At 40.0% G+C, this 25,217-nt stretch overlaps 1 protein-coding gene across 6 annotated transcripts in view; it reads right to left on the bottom strand.

Annotated features, from left to right (window-relative positions):
- The window catches only part of kifc3 (kinesin family member C3), a 50,615-nt gene that overhangs the window by 22,169 nt on the left and 3,229 nt on the right, over positions 1-25,217 (bottom strand). Inside the window, exons 2-3 of one of the 6 annotated variants that reach the window (XM_053622702.1) lie at positions 1,179-1,287; positions 937-1,029 (exon numbers count right to left, since the gene is read on the bottom strand). In XM_053622702.1, coding sequence (XP_053478677.1) covers positions 937-967 — 31 coding nt within the window. In that variant the 5' untranslated portion in view covers positions 968-1,029; positions 1,179-1,287. Of the gene's footprint in view, positions 1-936; positions 1,035-1,178; positions 1,288-14,315; positions 16,302-25,217 lie in introns of those variants that run through there. The other 5 variants (XM_053622699.1, XM_053622700.1, XM_053622698.1 and 2 more) reach the window with 5 other exon arrangements.

Below are 25,217 nucleotides of genomic sequence, written 5' to 3'. Positions count from 1 at the left end.
GGGCTATCGTTAGAGTATCTTCATTTAATCTGACCGGAGAACACATTTTATTCGCACGTTCTGTTATAGAATTCAGCCGAGATATTATTGGATTCGTCTTGCACCGTGTGTCAAGTAATAATCTTAAAAGGACCGGTGTTATGTAGTCTAGAACCGGCTCAATGAGTAACGCTAATGATTTTCCAAAAGCAGTTAGGTCTACAAACAATGTAAGGGCAGGACGACACTTTTGCAAATATTAACATACCCCTTACGTGTGTTGGAAGTTAGAAAGAAGATAAAAAGTCTATACAGCTAAAATATGACTTCTCAAAAGCAACTGAACTTTCATGGATTCAGACATCGCTATTGCATCGCAGGTCATGACCTCTGAGCTCTCCAAACGACAAGCGTGAACTGTTTAACTTTTTGTAAATGCGATACGCACGGCCCCGCTTGAACACAGCATGTCATCATGTTCTCACAAGGCATGTGCCAATGCGAGGTTCTCACACTGTGAATGTCTTAATAATGGTTTATGATAACTGCAATTTAATACAATATGCTGATTGTTTATGAGTGTTTACGCAGCTGGAATGCTGTTTCTCAGAACTCTAGTCATGAGGGATTGACTCCTCTGAGAAGGTTATATGTGATACTTGTTTTAATTTTGTCAGTGGTCTTAGAGGAACAGCTTGTCCTTCAGCTGTTCACCTGTCAAGAATGTCATCCAAGACACCCGCTTTCTGTATCTAAAACAGGGACCTGACAGCTCTCAGCTATCCACAATAATGACACTGCGGGCTAAATATTTTCGTACATCATATAATCTATTCTCTTATCTATAGCGCTTACATAGCACGGTCAACATCAGCGGCTTCGCAGCACAAAAACGAATTAACACACCGCAGTATTTTTAATAAACCTCCTTCAATCTCTAAAGAGCAAGAGCTTTACCTGGAATAAGTGTAAATACCTTCCCCCTCATTCAGCCTGATATCCTTTCCTTCGGTCACATTCTTGTCCTCCTCTCTCTCCTCTCCTCTCTGACTGAGCTAACCAACCACACACACACACACACACACACACACACACACACACACACACTCCTACCCTCACACTTTCATTCACACACACATTCTTGTTATCTGAAAAATGTCACCACACTGGTTTGAGCAAAACCACGTGAGCGCACTCACCGTCCAATGAGAGGTCTTTATTCCAGAGCTCCTGCAGGCAGGGGGTGTGGCCAAGATCCCACGTCTTCCTTGTGCCAAACATGACCGCCGGGCCAAGCAGAGCGTACCGCTGAGAGAGAGAGACAGACAGACACAGAGAGAGACAGACAAAGAGAGAGAGAGAGAGAGAGAGAGAGAGAGAGAGAGAGAGGTGGGGAACAAAAGAGAGAGACAGAGATAATCATTGCACTGACCAGTGCTCGGTTCAAGCTTTATATGAAACAAAGAACAAAACCTCTTCTGCAGGCTTCAGATTCCACAGCAGTGTGGTTCTGATTAATCAGATTACTGATCACAGCTTTTACACACACACACACACACACACACACACACACCTTAAAATCAACGAGGATGTAGAAAATCCTGATCCCGAGCATAATCCACACTCACACAGACACACACACACACAGGGACACATGAACGTACACACACACAGCTCATTTGCAACTTTATAGCACAAACAGGAAGAGCCTGAGGCTCTACTGCCTTTGCTCTAAATCCATCTGACAGGACAGATTTTCCAGGATCGTTACAATGTTGTGGACGTCACACAGTGACATTATAATCAATTATAATACTCCAAACCAGGGGGCCTCCAAGGGGTCCAATGCACCAAGAGCTGCTGTAGCTGTCAGTTCTATTTCCTCTCAAAGAGCAGAATCACCTAATATTCATCTGAAGACCAGAATCAGTTCGATAAACGGGTGGAAGGAATATAAAGCTGCATTCACACCAGCCCATTTGCTGAGAAGAGTGAAGACCCCATGCTCTAGCGCATTTACATTCTACAGTGCATATTCAAAAAACAAGAACCAGCCCAAACAAGAAACAAGATAAGCATTTCTAGTTCATTTTCCACCAACAGGAGCAGTCACGATGCTAATAATACCAGCAAGTGCACTATCATGGTACACAGTGACCCCGTTTTCCTGTCAAGTTTAACCAGAAGACGTGTTAACACTGTTTCAGTCAGGTAAAACCAGCTTCTCCTGGCCGCAACCGAGTAACAGACAAAAAGGCTCGTTTGATGTAGAGTTTTGAAAGATGAACGTTATACGTACACTAGCTCTACAACAAGTAGTATAAATAAATGATAATGTAGATTATGAAAAACTGCACAAGCCTCTATTCCTGTGTAGAACGTAATACCATAGTGACACCACTGGGGGCAGCAGCAGCGCTGATACTACTGCACCACACACCACTGCGTGCGAAACCGTTTTCAGGCACAACACTGACTATATTTACATGCATGTCAATATTCCAATATTAATCGGAATTTGGCAATATTCGAATTAGTAGTGAGTCACGTAAACACCATAATCCGATTAAGACGATATTCCCCAAATTCTGATTCCCACCCCGGGAATATGCCTGTTTTAATCGGAAATTTGTTACACAAACACCTTATTCAGGATATCCACTGAAAGGAGATATTTGTGCATGCGCAGTCGGCAAGGAATTGTGGGTAGCAACGGCAGCATCTTGAATCTCCTGGGAAATAACAGTGGGAAAGATAAAGAACTTGCGTAGATCGGCACACTTACAACAACCGTACACGCCTGTACGCGTATAAACATTTCCGGAATATGGCTGCAACCTGAATATAGACCTTAAAACAGAATTTGATGTGCATGTAAACAGTCACAGTTGAGGCAGTTTTAAAGAGTTTTAAAACAGATTGATGAATTTTCACTTGTAACACGGATGCTTAGATAACAAAAAGCCGAACAGAGCAGTCGGACCGAACGCGGAGAAAAGGTGTTCCGTCGTTTCGGAGTTCATGTTAACATGACCAATAGAAACACAAGTGCTCTCTTTCAATGAGGCAGCAACAAGAGAGGAATTAAAAAAGCCACAACTAAATTACAAATAGTTTCACTCGTATAGTACAATCATGTGTAGTCTACATGAAGCAGAGACACCTTTCGTAGTAGCACGAGCACTAATAACTAAAGCACCTGAAAGCTCCTGCTTGGTACCTGAAATATACGAAATGGTTGATGGTATAGTATCATATTACATTTTATTCAAGTGGCTTCATTTTAAAAAAATGTAAAATATGTGCAGATATTTTACCTCATGCACACAGACATTTGTACATGCGTACTGAAACACATAACAATTACAACGTTAATTTCTCTCCAGACAAAAACATTCAGTAGATTCAACAGAATACATCAGCTATCCAATTACTCTCGGGTATCAGGAGTCACCCAACACAGGCAACACACACACACACACACCTGCTTTCCTGTTTTCCGGTAATCTGTGGTATGGATGTGGCGATCCCACTCCCGCCGGCCTTTGTGAAAAAGTGATCCGACCCAACCAAACATCTTTTCTTATTGAAGCACTGATGCTCAGCTTCTACACTACCACAGTGAAGGAGGGAGTGAAGACAGGCCAAATGGAGAGAAAGGGAACACAGCCGGTTGCTGAGATGTAAGAGAATTGCTGCATGTTCGCAGTTGTGATTACCCATAATCCTTTAAACCTGTAAGCAGATGGCTTCCTCCCTCCCTCCACCTCTTACTGTGGTCAAGGGCGAAGCAGACCAGACATCCAAGGCCAAATCCAGAAGGGAGTTACCACCTGTCCCTATCTGTAAGGTCTGGACTGAGCGGATGGGGTATAGCATCATTTGCTAAGGACTCATAAAAACAGTAAAGTGTAGTTCATTAGCCTGCCTTAAAAAGGTGCATCTCGGCCCAAAATAAAATGTACACAACTTTCCTCTCAGCACAAATGCAGTCGATCAGCTAGGACATGTTCGATGTTTTAAATTTCCTTCATTTGAGATTCAAGGAAAAAACAAAACAAAAAAACAGCTAAACAAGTAACAGAATCTTAGCGCTTTTAGTTTATCAAGGTTCAAATGGCATTCAAATACCTAGATAATCACACGCTCATCTCAAACTGCAAGTTTTTGGGGTAAACTGACTCTAAAATGCTAGAACTTTACTTGCGATTGAGATCTGTGCAAATGCAAACCTATTTCAGCTCAGGAACGCCTGTGATTTTTTGAACTATAGTAGTAGGATGAAGAGTTGGTGGAGGATACAGTGTTCTCCACTGAATATTGGCACCCAAAATACTCTCATGAATATCAAACAATTGCAGACAAAACACATTTATAAAAATAAATCTTCGCTAAATATAGGTGTGCAACAATTACTGGCACCCTTTTTTTCAATACTTTGTGCTACCTCCCTTTGCTAAGATAACAGCTCTGTGTCTTCTCCTATAATGTCTGATGAGGTTGGAGAATACTTGGCAAGGGATCTGAGATCATTCCTCCATACAGAATCTCTCCAGATCCTTCTAATTTCGAGGTCCACGCTGGTGGACTGTCCTCTTCAGTTCACCCCACAGGTTTTCTCTGGGTTACAAGTCAGGGGACTGGGATGGCCATGACAGGACCTTGATTTTGTGGTCAGTAAACCATTTTTGTGTTGATTTTGATGTACGTTTTACTGCTGGAAGATCCAACCACGGTCCATTTGAAGCTTTCTTGCAGAGGCAGTCAGGTTTTCATTTAATATCTGTTGATATTTGAGAATATATCAAACGGGAATATAATTCAAATATATTTTTCTCACATGAATTCATAGCAGTGCCAATAATTATGACATACACATATTTAATGAAGATTATTATTTTTTGGATAAACCGGTGTTGTGTTTGCAATTGTTTGATATTCATAAGAGCAGAGTATTTTTGTGAATTTTTTTAACAAAAGATCAAAAGGTTAAACAATGAAGAATTTTTCACAGCCTTCTTTTCTCATATTTACCCAGGGTGCTACTGGTCTCAGGCTGCACCACACAAACAAGAAACAAAATGAAAGAAGAAACAAAATGTCTACCATCTCAAGTTATTACATAACACGTCATACAGTGTCAAAACCACATAGCTGATGCAGCTTGAGACGAATCTGTGAACATCGCAAGACGTCAAATTGCAGTTGGTTAGGACATTATGTCATGAACTTGGTTAGCCTTGTAGCTCTGGTATAAGCCCTGAGAAACAAAATTTATATACCAAACATGTCTTGGCTGAGCCAGTGAGTTTCCCTAACCTTGTGTGCTTTTCCACTGATGACCATTAGAGGGCTGCAACATTCCTGAGAGTTCACAGACATAATGAGGTTAATGTCATGGAGTCACTTATCATGGGACGACCTAAATGCGTTCAACACACTCTCCTGGATCAGCACCTCTGCTCTCTTCTCCCTCTGTGTAGAGTCGCTCTGAGGAGAGCGAGACACTATCGGAGTTTCAGCACAAAAAGCTCGCTGTTCCCCTGTCGAGATCCTGAACAGAACACACGGCACCTCGACACTACTACTAAACAAGCACATCAGGCACAACATACCGTCAATTTCCACTTCTTGAAAACACATAATTTATACCTTGGTTAATTGTTCTGTGCCTGTGTGTTGATGTTTTAACAGCAGTTGTGCTACTCCAGCAGTTAGAGGAAGGTACACCCTCTTTACTTTGGAGCTAACATAACATTAAAAATACTGCAGCAGCATCACAGTAGGAGCGCCTGCACAAACAGCTCCTTATAAAGTCCTTATAAATTAAACACTGTCAACATTAAGCACTGCTATGAAACATGTCCTTTGTAAGAACCGATTGAGACATTTTCCAGAATCAAATCAACTCAGAAAACAACAAGTCACCAGTAGGACAAAAACTAAACTAGACCACAGCATTGGAGACCGATTTAGAGCCAATAAAAACAAAATAAAAATTCCAGATACATTAATGCAACATAAAGGTAAAGTTCGATATTTTCTCTAAGCAGGTATATTGAAAGGGTGTGTTATGGTCTAGAAAAAAGGTTGTCCAGTATTTCATGCATGTGTGTGTTCATCTATGTAGGTCAGGATTACAAATGTCAAAAGCATGAAAGAAAACCACATTTAAACGTGAAAGCTTTAATGTTCATCTTCGAGTCACCAACCAAACGTCAGAGTACATGTCTCCTGACATTTCAGACCAAAATGATCTTTGTTGCTTGACAAAGTTCACAGAATAAATGAATGTGAGCGGTGCAACTGAAAAGCGCTCGCCCTGTAGTCTGGTTTCCCGTGTCTCAGAGGAAGCACGTGTTAGCTTTCACCATCACCGGTTGGTAGCTTTTGTTCGATATAAGCACGGTTTGTAAGATAAGGACTTTTAGTTTAAAATGAAGCAACATACCAAATGAAAAAAGTCAGTAGAAAAGCAGGGTTTTTTTCCCTTTTTTTTTCTCATTCTCCCTACAAATAAAAACCATCAAAAGCCCGGTTATGAAATCCGGCTGTCCTGGGTGCACTATTATAAGGCTATTAAGTTGTCCTACTTTATTTTTATCTAATATAAAAAGGAGATTGTAATTTTGCTGCCTGAGAAATGAACTGAAATGAAAACAATGTAATCCGCCCTCTTTTTCCCTTTCCCCTAGCTCCTGTTTTGAAACGACATATGCCTAAGGAAAAGACGAAGAGCCGAGAAGCTGTATTTCAACAGCGGGCCAATTTCCAGAAGAGAAATTATTATTATTATTATTTTTTTAAACAGTCTTAAAATGAAGAAAGCAGACTGATCTATGCACAGCTATAGAAGTATCACATTGTTGATACTTCTACATCAACAATATGTGATACAGAGTATCACATTGTTGTTCACATGGCTTTTTTGAAATATAAGTATAATTAAAATGTTAAAAATCGCTCCTTTAAATTATGCACCAATTTTTTTTTATGCATCATATGTAAGTAGTTCATTTCGAACAGGCACTTTACCTGGGAAATATATACTGCATTCCCAGAACACACAATGCCTTATGTGTGATGAAAAATCACAATGTTGCAACATGTTTGTTCGGTCTGAGGGAGTATATGCTTACAGGACAATTCATATTTAAGGCATTTCACTGATATGCAAAAGGCAACAATATATATCCAGTGGAATGTAATAATCACTTAACAGGCTGTGACGAGAGACCAGAGAGATACTACTGACAAAGAGCATTTCATTAGATCACCCATAAGCATCAATTATTCAACACACACACACACACACACACACACACACACACACACACACGATCCACTCCCTGTATGGTGTGCCATAACGAAGCCAGCAGGCTGCTGCCGTCTGCACTGCATCACACATCAGCCTTTGTCTCATGCACGCAGGCACGCGCGCACACACACACACACACACACACACACACACACACACACACACACACACAGTATGACAAGTTTACACAAGACGAGACCGATAAAAGGTGCTGCTCCTGAGTGTGAATGAGTCGCTATCACAGGCTGTACATTTCTTTGATACAAAAGGGTCACTGCCTCTGCTATAATTAGGAGCTAGCAACATTCAAGCTAACAAATGCTCCAGTTATAATAGTTAACACTACAACCTATCAACAACGTCCATCTGTACTCACCTCCCGGCTCTCATCATCCTACCAGCGGCATGGAGAGGAGCACACACACACACTGTAACTGTACACACACCACCATGCACGGTTACACTGCCACCAGCTTCACCCCCTGCACTCCTCCTCTCTCTCTCTCTCTCTCTCACACACACACACACACACACATTCTCCCTCTCTCTCCCCCCAACACTATGCTTTCACTTGCAGTTCCTTAGTAACAGAAATGGAACTAGCATCACTGTGCTTCTCCCCTCCTCTCCATCTTTTGTCCAATGCTCCCTTCATTAGCTGCAGAAATAAATATTTTAACTACAGTAGACGCTTTGGTCCTCCTACCTACAGTAGTTATTACTGTGTGTATGTGTGTGTGTTGGGGTCACATAGCAACCTCAAATATTGATGCACATCACACATATGCAAATATAATATAGACACATCTATACTAGGGATGTTACTGAACGCGAATTGAAGATAATGTGTTCTAAACAAATACACATATGAATAGTAGGTGCACATCTGGTCGAGACTTGAGGTGCGCATGAGGACTGCAACTTGAGACGAAAAAAGCATTCATTTACAAATCGGTCTGTACTGGATTTCTGCAGTTTTTTTGCGATTGTTTCGGCCAAAAATGCTTGATTTTGCTGTGGCTTTAAAAAAAAAAATTGTGATGCCATTTGAAGAGTTTTTTTAATGCTTTTTTCTGTTAAACTACCTGAATTGGCGAAATTGCACAAAATTGCTTTGCACGGTCTTTCACAGTGATGTTTGTTGGTAAACGAGACCTTTTAGCTGTACTCATGTTCGACGCATGTGAATAGAAGGGGGCTTTGACTGAACACGGTGTGATGATGTCACATGACATGTCTTGGCCCAAATCAGCAGAGAATCTGTGCGTTCATTTCTGCGATTGGGACCGACAAATAGGTGGTGTGCGATTCTTTCTCGGTCTGTCTTCAGTGGTTTGCTCCACAAGCACGTCATAAACACGGTCACATGGAGCTGAAGATATTTCTTCCATATTTCTGTACAAATTAGGTTTTGTTGACAGAGCTGTTGCACCATAGCCCACGCAGTCCACACACACTGCATCTCTCTGCTGGGCTCTCCAAAATCATCATTTCCATTTCAAAAAATATCAACTTGTATGTCGAGCATGTTTCTAATCAATTTTAAAAAGCATGTCCACTAAACAAAGCACAACTAATATTTATAATTCGAAACATAAAATTGCAAGTTATTTTTTTATACATGCGTTGTGTTTCGGCACTGCTCCTCTGCGCGGATGAATCTGATGGCTTGAGGTACGTATGGGTTCTATATTAGCTCCAATACTTGAGAAGGGAGGTGACAGCTGGCATGGTTCTAAGAATTTAAAGTAATTTGTTGTGAACCACACAATAACCACCAGGAGGCGCATGGAACAACATACTGTTGCTGAACAGGTACAATAAAAAATGGAAAGTGTGGTTGAATGGTCCACATAAAAAGATTACGTTTCTCATCAAAACTTATGATAAACCTAATTTAAACAAGTTTCTAATTACAAGATTTATGTATATAAAGTGAGCGTGATTGAGTCTCGTAGTACAGGTACAATAACTATAGTATTTAAATGAATGTGGCTACAGCATTTGGCAGACACGCTTATCCAGAGTGACTTACATTTCTCTCATTTATACAACTGAGCAGAGAAGATTAACGGCCTTGCTCAAGAGCCCAACAGTGGTAGCTTGGCAGTGCTGGGGCTTGAACTCATGATCTTCTGATCAGTAACGCAGAACGTTTAACCACTGAGCCGCCGCTGCCCCTACATGTGTACTACAATAGCGAAGCGGTAACATGCAGGATGTAATACGCTGCAGTTCGAGCCCCAGCTCAGTTTAGTGTTTCTTAAATGTTTATTTCAAGATATTAAGGTATATAATACTGAAGTAGTTTGAGAGTATAGGAACACCGACTCGATTACGCCATTCTCATTGCTTCATGGGATGGAGTGTTCGCTGCACGATTTTATCAAAATTAAAGGGTGTTTTTTTTTTTTTTTTTTTTAAACACACATCTGCATCATTTATTTATATATACACACACACATACATATATAAAAAATATACACACATACATATATAAAAATATATATATAAACACACGTCTGCATTGTTATATTATATATATATATATATATATATATATATATATATATATATATATATATATATATATATATATATATATATATATATATATACACACACACACACATACATACTTATATATATATATATATATATATGTATGTATGTATATATATATATATTTAAGTACACCACCCATCAAAAGTTTTGAAACACTTGCTTATTCAAAATATTTTTTTTTTCTTCACATTTTAGAATAATATTACCGTCTGCTGAGCTACTTCATGAAATAACACAAACGGGTCAAGTCTGTGTACTTGATCTTTCATGTAGGAATGAACTACATCCCAAATTATTGTTAAGTCACGTTTGGGGTTTTTTCCCCCCCAGCAAATATAAACAGAATACATAATGTACAATGTAAAGTTATTGAAAGTTTGGAAATGATCTGCTACATGCCAGTGTGTCCACCCTGACGCTCAACCACAGCTGGAAGAACTTTAAACGGTCTGTTGATATAATTATTGCATGCTGTTTCTGTCAGTTCCTCAAACCAGAATTTATTTATGGCAGCAACCAAGTCAGACTTTGTTGTCTTTTTAGCCTTCTTCCGAATGTAGCTCTGCATAGCGTGCAACACCATTTCAACTCGACTTGTATCCGGGGATTCGGCAGGAGTCTTAACCCAGTTTATACCCTCTTTAGCAATGACTCTTCTCGCGGCAGTGTGCTTAGGCTCATTGTCCTGGGGAGGGAAAAAAACCCCCAAAAACTAACAAAAACAAAAAATAAACGGTGGTATTCTCCAAAGTTATCCTTAATATACGGCTGCTGTTTCTTTTATAATAGCATCAAACGATCCATTACCCCTTCGAAGATTGCAATAGACCCCGGTGCTGGTCTGGGTACTGCTCCCCACACATGAGCTTTCAGGGGTGTTTTGGCTTTGGTTTGTAGAAATGTCTCCCTGTCTTACGGAAAGACATGGTGGCAAAGTGCTCCAAAGCCACTGCTGTTTCATCGGTGAAGATGACGTCGTGAAACGTCTCCTCCTCGTTGATCCACTTTTGTGCTTGCTGGAGACGAATCTCTATTTTTGTCTGTGATCATGGGACAGCGTTGGGTTTTCATGCACTTCCAACCCATTCTTTGCTGGATACTCCGAATACATCGCTCAACTGATGTCTACTCCATTTTCATGCCACAGCTGTTTTTTTCACAGAAGCTGAAGTCAGTTCATCATTCTGGCTGGTGATGTTATCAATGGCTTTAATAATGTCACTAAAAACCAAGGGAAAAATTAAACATTTGTCAATACCAGTCCTTTATTTTATTTGACTTTTTAAGACCGTCATATTGTATGAAGTTGGAAAGATATAACTTGTGTATTTATCTTGCGAGGTTTACGCATGCGTGGTCTTTGTTCTTTGGGATGTCTTCTGATTGAGCTCAATGTAGGGAACTTAGATGGTGGTGCATTTCTTGGGTGAATCTTTCAGCAGCCCTCACTGTCCTGAAGTCTTGCGATCTTGGGCATTTTGAGTTGCCTTTACAGACGGATCATCGGTATTTATCCACGCAGACACAGGTGGCCATTGGGGGCGTGAACAACACTGAATGGCGGCCCATGCCAACGTGAAAGGTTCAGGTCATGGACTATTAGCAAATTTTGTTCAAAGGACTATTAGCAAAAAAATGAATTTCAGACTACATGGAGAACTGTGCGTGTGTCCTGACATGCTCGTTTCTTTCCCCTGTCCAGGATGCTTAAAATGTGAGTGGTTGTTGTGTCAGACCACTGCAGCGTATCACGAGGCCCGCGACCTCATTATACGTCATTTAAATTAATAATTAAAACCACATATATGCATTATTATTTAACGGAGGAACACCACCGAATGTAGTGAAGTAAAAAAACACAACGAAGTAAATGTAGCGCATTACTGATTACACACACACACACACACTTACTTTCCTATGCTAATTAAACAGATTTCACCCATTCTGGTTGTGAATTAAGAGCCTATTCATTCTCTGAGATACGGCACCGATACACTGACCTCGTTTACTTCGGAAAAGCAGCTCTCCAGAGATGAGAAACTCTCGCGCACACATAGAAACACATTTTCTCTCTTCCCTCCCACTGCTCAGTAACTGGGTTACAAACACAAACACCATTAAAGAGAAATCCGAGCCACGGTGGAGCAGCTTCCCTATGAGAGACTCTGGTATAAAAAAAACAAAACAAACAAACATAAAAAGTAAATGTGCAAAACCATTTCTAATCATTTGGGTCAGGAACAAGCCTCTTGGGGCACTTTCACATCTATTCATCTGTTTCCTGAGTTCGAATCAGAGCTAAATTGTAACGTGCTTATCCTGGGCTAGAGATTTTTCCACCCCTGACACGCTCACCTCAAGAAACTGTTACAAATGAAAACCAATCACTTCTAATGTACGATTCAGCCTTCGCGCTTTGGGTCGCACCTTGTACCAGAGTCTGATGATCACAGATTGATAGCAAAGAAAGCATACATTGTGGAAGAACGTCATTTGGTTTCAAGATGGCAGTTATTTTTAGTTCTGCAACTTCCGTTTTTAATAAAAAAAAAATATAAAAATAGATAACAGATGATCATAGATAACAGATGATCATAGATTGTCAGAATCGAAATAAGCAACTCAGATACTGAACAGCTCAGCATGGTTTGAGGCAAGTATATGGCAAATTAATTTAGGTGTTTTGAACAGGCCTCATCTGGTAGCGTTTAGTTTCCCAGTGCAAAATTAAAAAAGCCATATTCACAAACCAAACATGTCTTTGCTCATCACCATATGCTTTACAAACTAGCTGGAAGCAGCTGATTTAATGTTAAAATTTTGTACATTTTTTTTTTTTTTCATTTTGTTATAATTTTCTCCTTTTGAGCATGTGTGGGGAGATATATATATATATATATATATATATATATATATATATATATATATATATATATATATGAATAAAGTGCTCAGTGAGTGTGAAAACGAGAGAATAATAATTATTAAATAAGATATGATATTTTTTGTTCTCTCCTAGTAAGATTTTTTTTCAAAGAATCTTTGACCAAGAATCCAAAAAGTGACCTGAAACAGAACAGCAAAGCTTTTGATGCGATTTGGAACCTGAAAAGGCTCAGTGCTGTGTGTGTGGGGGTGTGAGGTGTGCTTAGAGACATAGAGAAGCTCTGAAATAGCACAGGATTAAAAGTGAAGAGCATTAGGCGCGTCACCTGAAGAAATCAGATTAATCTCACTGCTTGCTGCTTGTTACAACACTCAGCACCGTTTACTGTCTCACATACACAAACAGGATTTTACATACACTCCTGAGAATCTAACTATATAACTCGACATGAGACACCAGAGAATTTCAGACAGCACATTAACACAGTGCTGGTAACCTGTGCCCCTCCCCTCCTTCACTAAAGAATGCCTTAAGTCGTCTTCAACGTCTCTGTGTAACTCTCTCCGCTTCACCTTTAACATTCCTTAATCACAGATCACAAGCTTCTGACGCAAGAACCACGTCACACCTAATACAGCCCTCTTTCTCTGGGAGACAGAGCCAGAGAGAGAAGAGGACAGAGACAAAGGAAAACAGCCGTGCTGAACAATGAACTAGAAAAACTCCCATATCAATAATACAAGTCATGCAACACCCAAAGTCATTAAACAAAACATTCCCACAGCAGCACATTTAAAATCAAAGAGATTGAAAATAACAAAAACCATTTCATTGTACAGTGACAGTGGTCACCATAGCCACCCATACAGCAGTCAATGATTAAACAGCCTGGTATTTATAGAACTACTAGTACAGTGTTCACTAGGCAAAAGCTTGAATGGCCCCTTCACTGGGACTTACAGATACAGAGGCCACACCCTCTTCACTGAGATTTACAGATACGGAGGCCACACACCCTTCACCGGCATTTATAAATACAGAGGCCACACCCCCTTCACTGGAACTTACAGGTACAGAGGCCACGCCTCATCCGTTGGAACAGACAGATACAGAGGCCACACCTCTTTTACTGGGACTGATGAGTACAGAAACCAAATCCCCTCCACATGGACTGACAGACACCATGCCTCTATGGGACTAATAGCCACAGTGGCCACACCTCCTTCACTGGGTTTGATAAGCATTCTACTCTCCACAGCTAAGACAACACTTTCACACAAAACCAAATGACATTGCATTGGACTGAAACTGCTCCAAATTCCACCCTTAAGAATCATAGACTGCTTGAACACATATTGAGGTGCTTACCTTATCGCATCAACACTACATAATCCCTCTTCATCTCTCATCTTTAATAAACGTATACAATATGAGCATCATGGAAACCCCAAAAAGCACTGTTTGACCCAAAACTATTACAGCAAAGCTGAAAATAACTTGTTTCTGATCATTTGCTTATCTGCATCAACACGACTGTGTGCGCACACACTTTCTCCAGTCTCTCACCTGGGCTCTCTTTCTGTGCTCAAGTTCCTCCAGCTTGGTGGTGGTGCATGACCTGCGTCGGCCCTGGGTTCGGCCCCTGACGGGGTTTCCCACTTTCCTGCACTGTGTATACGGTGATTTTTTGCTCGGTTTCTCGTCGTACTCTGCTGTCTCGCCTTCATGAAGTTTCACAGCCTTCTGTCTTCTCAGCAGGCTGTGTATGGACAGCACCAGCATTGTGCACAGCACGTACATGATCTCAGCGACTGGGACAAAGCACTTTTAAGATTTCAGTAACACCCAGTAGCACATCGAGTCCTCTGGGGGACATTCAACCTGTTTCTGCTCCACAGGGAGACTGTAATGCTATCTTCTGGTGCGTGTTACAGCTGTCTGTGAGATCAGCTGTTGCGTTGGCGACCTTGGTGTTCAGTCAGAAAGCCTGGAGTGAAACATAAGCAGCACCTCACAGCCGCAGAGATCAATGTCTAATGAAGTTCTTCTATTCCCTTCTCTATTCTTCAGTCTTCAAAGACAAAGTTCACTTCTGCAATATATTTACAGCGTGTCCCCGGTCTCGTACTGTAAATCCATTCTTTAGGGTTTAACAACCACATAGCCTGTAAGCGCTCACTGAGAGTGTGGCGTGACATCAGAACGAAGCTGCTCCTAATGCTCATTTAGATTCCAGATAATCCAATGTCCTTGTGTCCCTAATGTGACTGTCTCAGGCCGGGTGCATGCACTGCTTTTATAGCTTGTTATTGCTTTCATAGCTGAAGCTGGTCATGCCCTGCTTACCTGGATACACACAGACACACCCCTGATAAAACTATGAGCTCTTTGGTGGAAAAATGATAGCGTTCTAATCCAAAGTCTTTCACATCCACCCGAATAACACTCCTTTACAGAACCTGCCAGGTCACGTAGCTGAGTTAATAATTTCTATATTGGAATCAAACTTTTGCATCAAAACAATCCCATAAAGTCTTGACCCTGGTACTCAAGAGCCTCAGCCCTATTTACTCCTAGAATACTCAAACTTCCTGTCTGGAGGAATAGGTGAGCTCCTGGGGATGGTTGTTCATCTTAATCTTTTAGTATTGACTAAAAGGGTGCCAATAATTGTTGCACACCTATATTTAAAATATACTATTTTTTGGATACACCTGTTTTGTGTTTGCAGTTGTTGGATATCCATGAAAGCACAGTATTTTTGCACAAAGGGTTAAACCATAAAGACAATTTTTCACTGCCTTCCTTGCTCATATTTACCAAGGGTGCCAATATTAGTGGAAGGCACTGTAGACCGATAGACAGACAGACAGATAGAGAATAGGAGAGAGAAAAGAAAGGCGAGCTATGAGAAAGAAATAAAAAAAAATGAAAGAAAGCAGAAATACTATGGCCAACACATATATACCTTTTCAGCCTACACAGCAACAAGGCCATAAAGTTTGACCACAAATGCGATACGGCTTCCATTTGGTAAACATATCTAAATGTAACACTTTCTAAATCATCTTAATCACAAATAGAATTAGCAATTGAACAACCTGCGATTGACAACCTGCAATTGAAACAGACCTGGGATTTTTTACCAACTGATTGATATAATATATAAACACTCGAATGTGAAAAATGTGTTTTTATTGTGACGCACAATTAAATTGAACAAAAAGAAAGCAAAAACAGACATTTGTTGGTTGCATAAGTATTCACCATCCCCCGTTTCAGAAACAAACAGGACACAAACATAGTACTTTGTGCCACGGCCAAAGAGTTCAATTTTGAGCTCATCAGACCAGATGACCTTTTCCTACATGCTTGCTGTGAGACCCCCGATTCCCCCAAACAATGGCTTTCCTCTTACCACTTCTCCATAAAGCTCAGCTTTGTACAGTGTCCAGGCTAGGTTTTCCTGTGAACAGCTTCTCCAGTCTGAGCAGTGGACCTCTCCAGCTCCTTCGCAGTTACCCCTTTTTTTTTTGCACAGTCTCTTCTAGGCAGAATGATGATTGTGACATGTTCCTTTTTAATAATAAATATAATGGTGCTGCATAGGCTGCTCAAAGTTTGGAATTTTTATAATCAAACTCTGATACTTTCCCAGAACGTTGGCCAGGATGCTGTTTAGGCGTGCTCTGTAACTCTGGACAAATCCATTTAATTATGTGACTTCTGATGGTAACTGGTTGCACTAAAGCTAATTTAGGGGTTTTTACAGGAATGATGAATACTTATGTTGTCACTACATGCTTGTTTTTATTCGTAATATTATGATTACAACACTACAAAATGTGGAAATGTTAGAGGGGGTGGTGGTGGTGAACATACTGTATATACACAAGGCATTGTACTGTATGAACAGAGCATCCTTAATTGGTTGAGGGCTTTAGAGGGATGGTCTAAATATAGCATGACCCATATTATCAGTACTGAGGCAATCACTGCAATGCCACCTGATGGGACCTGACAGTCTCAATCAAAGCAAGAGAATTCTGATGGCCTGACTGTGTAGTGGCACATTTTGCAGTTTAATTTGTATTTGTTTGGAAATGGAGCAGAGAACATGGGGATGGTGCTATTCTATGTAACCTGTGTCAATGCGCACATCATGATGAAACACTTGAACACTTGATTCAAACTGACCTTATACGAGTTCTTCCTCTGTTACAAAAGACAAATTTTAGATCACTGACATCCATTGCTTCATGTCTTTAACTTGAATTCTACCATAAAAGTCAATCAATTACAGCTCAAAATGGCTGATTAAATGGGCCTACAACAAAGTGTCAAATTTAACACTTTACAAATTACGCTAATGGGGACAATAATTAGAATGCAATTATACATGCCATTTTGTTTTTTCTTTCTGAGTGGTGCACTTCTGCTGAACACAGTGAAAATCTCAGCCATGTGAACATGAGAACTGACTTCTAAAAGCGTTATATCACAATGTGCGGTTACATATATATTTAACCATTTACTGTGCATTACCGCAGAATCACTGAAAAATCCACGATCCAGAATGCTTATATCACGGAAAGTACACCCTCCCCTACACGCCGTAAACCAGAAATAGTGGAAATACTCGTTGTTCTGTCTTTTTTAGGCTTACATTTGCGATTAATGATTGAATAGTTTTTTCACAATGTTTTAAATATGCAAAAAATTGCAATCAGGGAAAAATTTGGAACCAGTTTGGACAGTATGTGTATAGTGATAAAATGCAGCTTACACTGTATTTTGTGTTCTAACAGCCTGATCCATTGGCTGTTTTTAAATTTGAGTATCTGCCCTCTGAAGGTCTCTGCACAGGACCGTCTCAAGCCTAGTGCACACACTGCTTTATAGCTTGTTATTACTTTCTCAGCTGGAACTGGTCATGGTTCATTCACCTGGATACACACAGACACACCCCTGATAAAATGATAAGCTCATCTGGAAAAATGATAAACAGTACTGGAGTACGCAGTCAATCATATCGACCCGAGTGACACTCCTTTACAGAACCCTGCCATGTCACGTAGCTGAGTTAATGTTTTCTTTGTACAAAAATCAATCAAATCTCAGTAAATAATAACCCTGATACTCAAAGCCTCAGCACCATTTACGCCTAGAATATTTTCCCCCCTAATGCACGTGACTGGACTTAGTCTTGAACGTGTAAGTCTTCTTCATCCTCATCATACTCACTTGTACCCCATCCCTCATCCTATTATGTCCATCTGTTACTGTTATACAGTCAAAAGTTCAACTGACTATTTAATCCTTGTATGTAAAATGGAGGAATTCAAACGGATTCCATTTTCCATTTGATTTACACCTGTCTAACATTCGAAGGTTCAAAATCATTTCATTGCAACACAAAAATTAAATCAACAACAAAAAAATCATTTGTTTTCCGGTTGCATAAGTATTTACTCCTCTGGGTCAATACATTGTAGAACCACCTTTTGCTATATTACAGCTGCAGGATTTCTAGGAAATGTCTCGATCACCTTTGCACATCTGTCAGATCCTGATATTGTTGCCCATTCTTCTTGACAAAAATTGCTCAAGCTCTATGGGATTTGGCAGAGAACACTGGTGAACATCAACTGTCAAGTCCTGTCACAGATTCTCAATTGGATTGAGGTCTGTGCTGTGACAGGCCCTTTCTAACACATTCAGGTTCTTGGCTTTGTACCACTCCAGTGTTGCTTCGACAGTATGCTAAGGGCGGTCGTCCTGTTGGAAGGCAAACCTCTGCCTCAGTCCCGTCTAGGATTGCGATTCCCCTGCTGATGAAAAGAATCCCTGCAACACGGTGCCGTCACCACCATGTTTCACCATCGTGATGATGTTTTCACATTTTACAGTTGTAAAACGAATGTACACATTTAACTTGTATTTGTTTGAAATAAAACAGAAGAACGAGATTGTACCATTCTATGTAACTTGCGTGTATATACACTGATGAAAGACCAATTTAACAAAGAACAACGTATTAAATTGTACCTTTGGTGACATACACAGGGCAATAGGAATTCGTACTCTGGTTAAAAGTCACTTACTTTAGATTAGACATGCAATTTCCTGTATGTGAATTGCTTCGTGCTTTGACTAAATCCTCTGAGAAAGTCAATCAGTTACAGCCCAACATGGCTGCTTCAACCCAGAGCATAAACACATATTTTCTGTGCTCCAAAGCCTACACAAACCTTATCAGACCTTATCTTATAGCCGAGTGCCCCTTTAGAGCCCAATTCGCTCATATCACCAGAATAAAAGTAGATAATAATCTAGATTTATATACACAAAGGAAGCCCATACCAGAATTTGTAGCAACCTTGTGGTGTCATCTAAGCTGTAAGCTATATATAATATTAAAATAACTCATTATAGCAGTCTCTGCGTTGCATCTCAGTGTTCCACTTACTATGACTCTTGCTTATGATGTTCACAAGCAGCTAACAGCTCTTACACACACTACTGAACCTCAGCATGTCAATTCACAGCAGAGACTTCAGGACAAATCTTCCATCCATACGTCACATCAGCGATGACTCACAATTATACTGCAGGATTACAGAAAATATGACAGGGTGGAAAAAGAACCGGGGGGGGGGGGGGGGGTGGGGGGGGGGGTGAAAGCAGAGAAACAGACACACACACACACACACACACACACAGAAACAGACCCATTCAATCATCATTAAAATACGAATGGGCCCAGAAAACCAGACAGATGGAGAGAAGTAGTAAGACACAGGAAGTGAGAACGTCAAAGAAACACAACAAGAGAGAAACAGAAACACATGGAAGATGATAGATAGACAGATGGAGAAGGAGGAAGGCAAATGGGGGAGACAGACAGGCATATGAGAGACAGACACAAACACAAAGAGGCTGTGAGACATAAGTAGAAAAGAGACAGACATACAGTATAGATGGAAAACGATCAACACAAAAGGAGGGAGAGGTAGAGACAAAGACAAATCACACAGAATTTCTGTTGTTCATGAGCAGCACATTTGGCATGGCTGTCCTTACATGCCCAGCGTGCGTGCGTGCGTGTGTGTGTGTTTTATTTCAGGAGCTAATTATACATCGAGTCAGACGGGTGGGAAGCGCCGTAATCACAGAGCACATCTTAACTTGGGCGCGTGTGTGTGTGTGTGTGTGTATAAGTGTGTGTGTACGCGTTTGCCATGGTGTTTAAGTACAGAGCATCCTGAGTGAACACCGTAACGTCCAGTGTGACTCAGAGTCTCCGTCAAAGCATCCAGGCATGGGCACACACACACGGACAGAAGTAGCTATACTGGGGCTCCACATCTGCTCACCACATGTGCTCTTTTTTTTTTTTTCCCCCCCCCAAACAGAGCAACATCAGAAAAAACACCATGGTGTGTTTGAAACTAGTTTCAGCAAAATACATTCTGATGCCTGGGAGCTTACTACAAATAGCCTACGAACATCTACAAACGTACTATGAACATCTCTACTCCTTTTGCATCCTGTAAAGAAGGTCAGGATTTATGAACATGGATGACTATGCAATTTATAAAACACACCTATGTTCTCATGTCATTACAGTTGGAAAGTCTCAGTATTAAATGGAAGAACAAATTTGATCTCCATAACTGTAATCTCTCTTCTGTGAGGACATTACCTGGGGTGGACAAACTGTTATAAATACTGTTGGTAGCCCTCATGGCAAGTAAAAGCTCCAGTGTACTTGTCCAGTTCCATGTTTTGGTTGCCTGGAAACCTAATTAAGACCTAAGTGGTAGCTAACATACTGTACCGAGTTTATGACTATTATCCTCTACTAACAAAGTTTCTAATGACAGCAGGCTGCTGGACAATGCTCTGTCCTCACACTGCATGTAAAACAGTTTAGTCAGTGTTTCCACAGCAGTGATTCAAAAAAAAATACATCCATAATCCAGACACGCTAATTAATCCATCTAGTAAAAAATGTTCTATAATCAACCAGACCATGTCTCTGTTTTTTTCCCTCTTTCTTGCTGTTGAACTTACCTGTCTTTCAGGCAACTCTGTATAAAAACTTAAAGCCTGGACATGAAAACTGCTTGTCCCAGGCACCTGGGCTACTGATTTTTTCCCCCCAACCAGGCATCATGGTGAACCAGCTCAGAGATCCACCACGTTCAAGATAAAACTCTGGGTTCAGAATTAGCTAAAATAATATTTGCTGTTTTTTGTTCTGTTTATCAACAATTCTAAATTTTGTGCATGAGCACCTCAAATACTTCAGATAAAGCCATCATTAAAGAGTGTGATGGTTCTGTCTATACAATGCTGTCACCATATCTGTCTTTCATTTAAAAAATAAGGAACACAGACAGATAGAACTTAAGAGAGATAAATAGAAATGGATAGAGATAGACATTCACAGAGATCGTCAATGGGGAAAAACAGACAGAGTGAGACAGTTATAAACACACAGAGAGAGAGATAGACAGATATAGACAGAGAAAGACATAAGGGGAGATAGGAAAAGGGAGAGACAGACAGAACAAGACAGATAAACACAGAGAAATGGCCATAGAAACAGAGGGACATAGAGAGAGGCACAGACATAGAAAAAGACAGACAGAGACATATTAAGATAGCCAGAGACTGACATTGAAAGACAGACAACAAAAGATCCAGATAAGATGAGATAGAAAAAGGAAAGACAGACTGAATGAGAAGGCGAGAAACAGGAATTGACACTGAGATATAGAAAAAGAGAGAAAAAGAGAGAGACAGAAGAGATAAAGAGAGGCAGAGAAAGACTGACATCAAGAGACAGAGAGAGAAATAGAAAAAGGGAGAGAGACAGAATGAGAGCGCTGGAGACAAAGAGAGACAGACATAGAAACAGACCGACAGAGAGAGACGGAGATAAACATTGAGAGATTGACACAGGGAGATGGAAAGAGACAGATATACATTGAGAGAGAAAAAAAAGAGAGAGATAGACAATGAGAGATAGACATAGAAACAGGCTACATAGAGAGCGAGAGAGAAATAGAGACAGACAGAGACACAGAGATATATCTAGACAAAGATAAACAAAGATTGATGCAGGGAGAGATTGAAAGAGACAGAGATAAGCAGACATTATGAGAGAGAGAAAGAGCTGCTCAAATAGCACACCACAATTATTCAGCAACACACTGGGATCAAAACAGATCTTGCAGTTTATACCCATCATGTGTCAGAGTTTAAGACTAGCCTGTACTTATTTGACCAAATGATTCTTTTTTAAGTCACACCAATGCTATGATTTTAAAAAATGTGTGGTTTATCTATCTCTCTCACAGTATTTCAAATCACAACACTGAATTCACGACGACATGACAAGGCTCTGATGTCTTTCTGATCTGCAACACACTGCTCAGGCTGGAATGGAGAGAGCAGCCAGCAGACAGGTGTAACGTGGCACAGAGAGCAGAGGAGAGAACAGTGCCACCTGCTGGTATGATGCAGCCAGTGCCACACACTTCCACCATCTGTTCTCTATTCAGCACTTCACATCGCTTCTGGAAACTAGTTTTTATAGTAAGTGCTTCGAGACTTGTGTGCGAGTGGCCCAGTCCAAACAATTATGATTTTCAGAACTAACAGAATCATACAAAACCCAGGACACAACAAGGTTGCACTGGATGCCATTGTGTAATGAGTAAATCCATTACCACATAGACAACACTTACGACATGGATCTCCAAAGTCAAGCAATCTTTATTCACTGTGGGAAAAAAATATGGTCTTCAAAATAAGGTTTTGGTTGACTTGTTCAAGAACACAACACTGGGACGGGAACTCACAACCTACCGGTATCCATGTAGATCCTTACATCTTTCAGAGCGGCACAATTCATTGTATTTTAATCAAGAACATGATGTGTGGCTTGCAATATTGGTGAGCTCAGCTAATTGGCTAATGTTAAATATAATTTTTTAAAAATAGTTTATTGTATTTAGTCATATACTGTGGTGGCATACTGCTTTTATTACTTTAAGTTGAATTCTGTTTATATTTAAAGGTTACACTCAACGTGACCAAGAAGGAATGTTATTTAAGTTTACAACCTTATCTTTTTCCCCAAAGCTAAAAATTTATATTTAGTCATGAATCATGTTGAACTTTTTATCCGTTTATAGTTACATTTAATGTGTAGTACAAGTTAGTTGCTACATTTTATTCCCTCACTAGCCTCTCTTTAAGTTAATAAGTCAAAAAACATTGCAGCTTTTCATTTGATAGACAAACAGTAAGACTTTCCTGTGGCAGAAAACTTTACAAAGATTGTTACAAAGCTCGAACACTGAAGACTCCTTCCGAAAATGCCTCACAGAAAACGTCACCATATCAACAATTAGAAAATGTTCTCTGTTAACTAAAAACATCATGCACCTGATGCATCAGAACGAGCACATTAATATAAACCTGTGATTTGTCTTTCAGTCAGAGCTACAGTCAGAGCAACTAGTATAGATATTATAGAAAATACCAATCACAATCGAGAATTCAACAGTGCTGTGTTTGTTCTAAATAATTTTTGAATAATTGTACATCATTTTAGTCATTATTTTGCAGCCCCGCTGTCTTTCTGCACTGCATAAGCCTTGTAAAGCTTTATTTTCTACAGCATAGCTGATCACATCTTCCGACGTGGAATTTTCTACTTTCAGTCCACGTCTTTGTAAAGTTATGTAACCGTTATCGGTCCCGAAACTAGCTCCTGAAACTTCGCTCGTCTTTCTGAGAAGACCAGAATAGCAGGATGAACTGCCACCCTATACAGCATCCACTCACTGTTTATTTCTCACAGTAAATCTCCTGAGGACACTTCGCCTCACTCTCGGCTCTGACTCGCAGTCTGGAATGACTCATGCTGAAGCAAAGGATTTGCAAACGGCAGCGATCTTGCTCATTTAATCCCCGTTTTATTGCATTTCCTTCTCCAACACACCCATTTAACGTCTTGAAAGGTGTGGTAATGAGCTGATGAGAATAGGAAGAACACTGTTAGAGTATGGAAAAATACCAAAATGTGTAACTTTCTCTAGTGACAAGACTCAAAGACAGTGTTTTACAGACTAAAAGGGAAAAACAGGAGTGAAGCAGGACACAATGTTCTTCATGCATTTATGTGTAATGGCCTGGGCTTGTTTTTAAAACCCACAACGCTCACAGGTCTCCAGTCGCACACTATAGGCCGCAGCTTTGACGCTGTATATCCAGAGTCCAGCGCAGTTCAGGGGTTTCTCAGCTCCTAATTAAACCTGACCATATAATAAAACACTATTAGTGTGCTGGGGCATGACACAAAGCAGATTTACTGTTCCCACTGTTCAATTATTTTAATAGGACAGGAATTTTCCAGTGATTACAATTTTTTTTTTTTTTAAACTGAAAGAACAACATGCTGTGCTGTTATCAGTGTATACTGTAGTTACATCTAACGTCGTGTCTGCAAAACAAGCACGTTCTTGTTATCGCTTTTGTTATCAACTGCTGTAGCAGATATAAACAGTTATGCCTTGCACAAGCCTTTCTTTATACTCTCTCGAAGTTAATAAACAGAAAACAAAAATGCAGCTTGTCACATAACTGAGAAAGTGCAAAGTCGTCCGTCCTGAAAACTTTCCCTGCAGCAAAAAACCTTAAGGAACAAATTTACCTCAAAAGCACTGATGTACTAAATTCTTCTTTCATAAATTTTTAAACGTCTCTTTACAGAAGGATTCGCTAAGAGAGCATTTAAACGTTATTAAATAGCAACATTTGACCAATCAGAATCAAGAATTCAACCCAGCTTTAAAGGGACGGTTTAAACATTTTTCACTATAAGATGTAGTCCACCTTCTAAGACGTGCCTGACATTTAGTTCTTTACTGTTATAGCTAATGGTAACCAAAGACCACACTTACAAATATACAGTTGTATGCAAAAGTTTGGGCACCCCTAACCGACTTACATATTTTGTTAATTCTTGAACTCAAAAGAAGCAAACTATTTAAAAAAATATTTTTTCTGCAAATGTTAATGCACAGTTACTTTTTATTTGACAAATTTAAACAAACAAAACAATGATTTAGTAATTGTGGCATGTGCAAAAGCTTGGACACCCTACTAAGCACTTTGTAACAGGAGCTTTGACAAAAATCAAAGCTTGCAAATGCTTTCTGTAGTCAGCTAAGAGTCTTCATTCTTCCTTGTAGAATATTTCTCGTTCTGAGATATTCTTGGGCCATCTTGCATGTGCTGCATGTTTAAGATCATTTCCGGGTTTTGCTTTGCCTTTCGGCCCGGCACATGAGCAGTTCTACCTGAAGGTTTTGCAGTTCCCCATAACTTCCTTTTCTTTATGACATTTTGGACAGTAGAAGCTATTAATCTTTTTTATAGCTTATCCCT

Source organism: Ictalurus furcatus, chromosome 4, assembly GCF_023375685.1.
Source record: "Ictalurus furcatus strain D&B chromosome 4, Billie_1.0, whole genome shotgun sequence".
Lineage (NCBI taxonomy): Eukaryota > Metazoa > Chordata > Actinopteri > Siluriformes > Ictaluridae > Ictalurus > Ictalurus furcatus.
The sequence above is the reverse complement of the archived record's forward strand: the minus strand, read 5'-3'. Positions and strand labels throughout refer to the sequence as shown.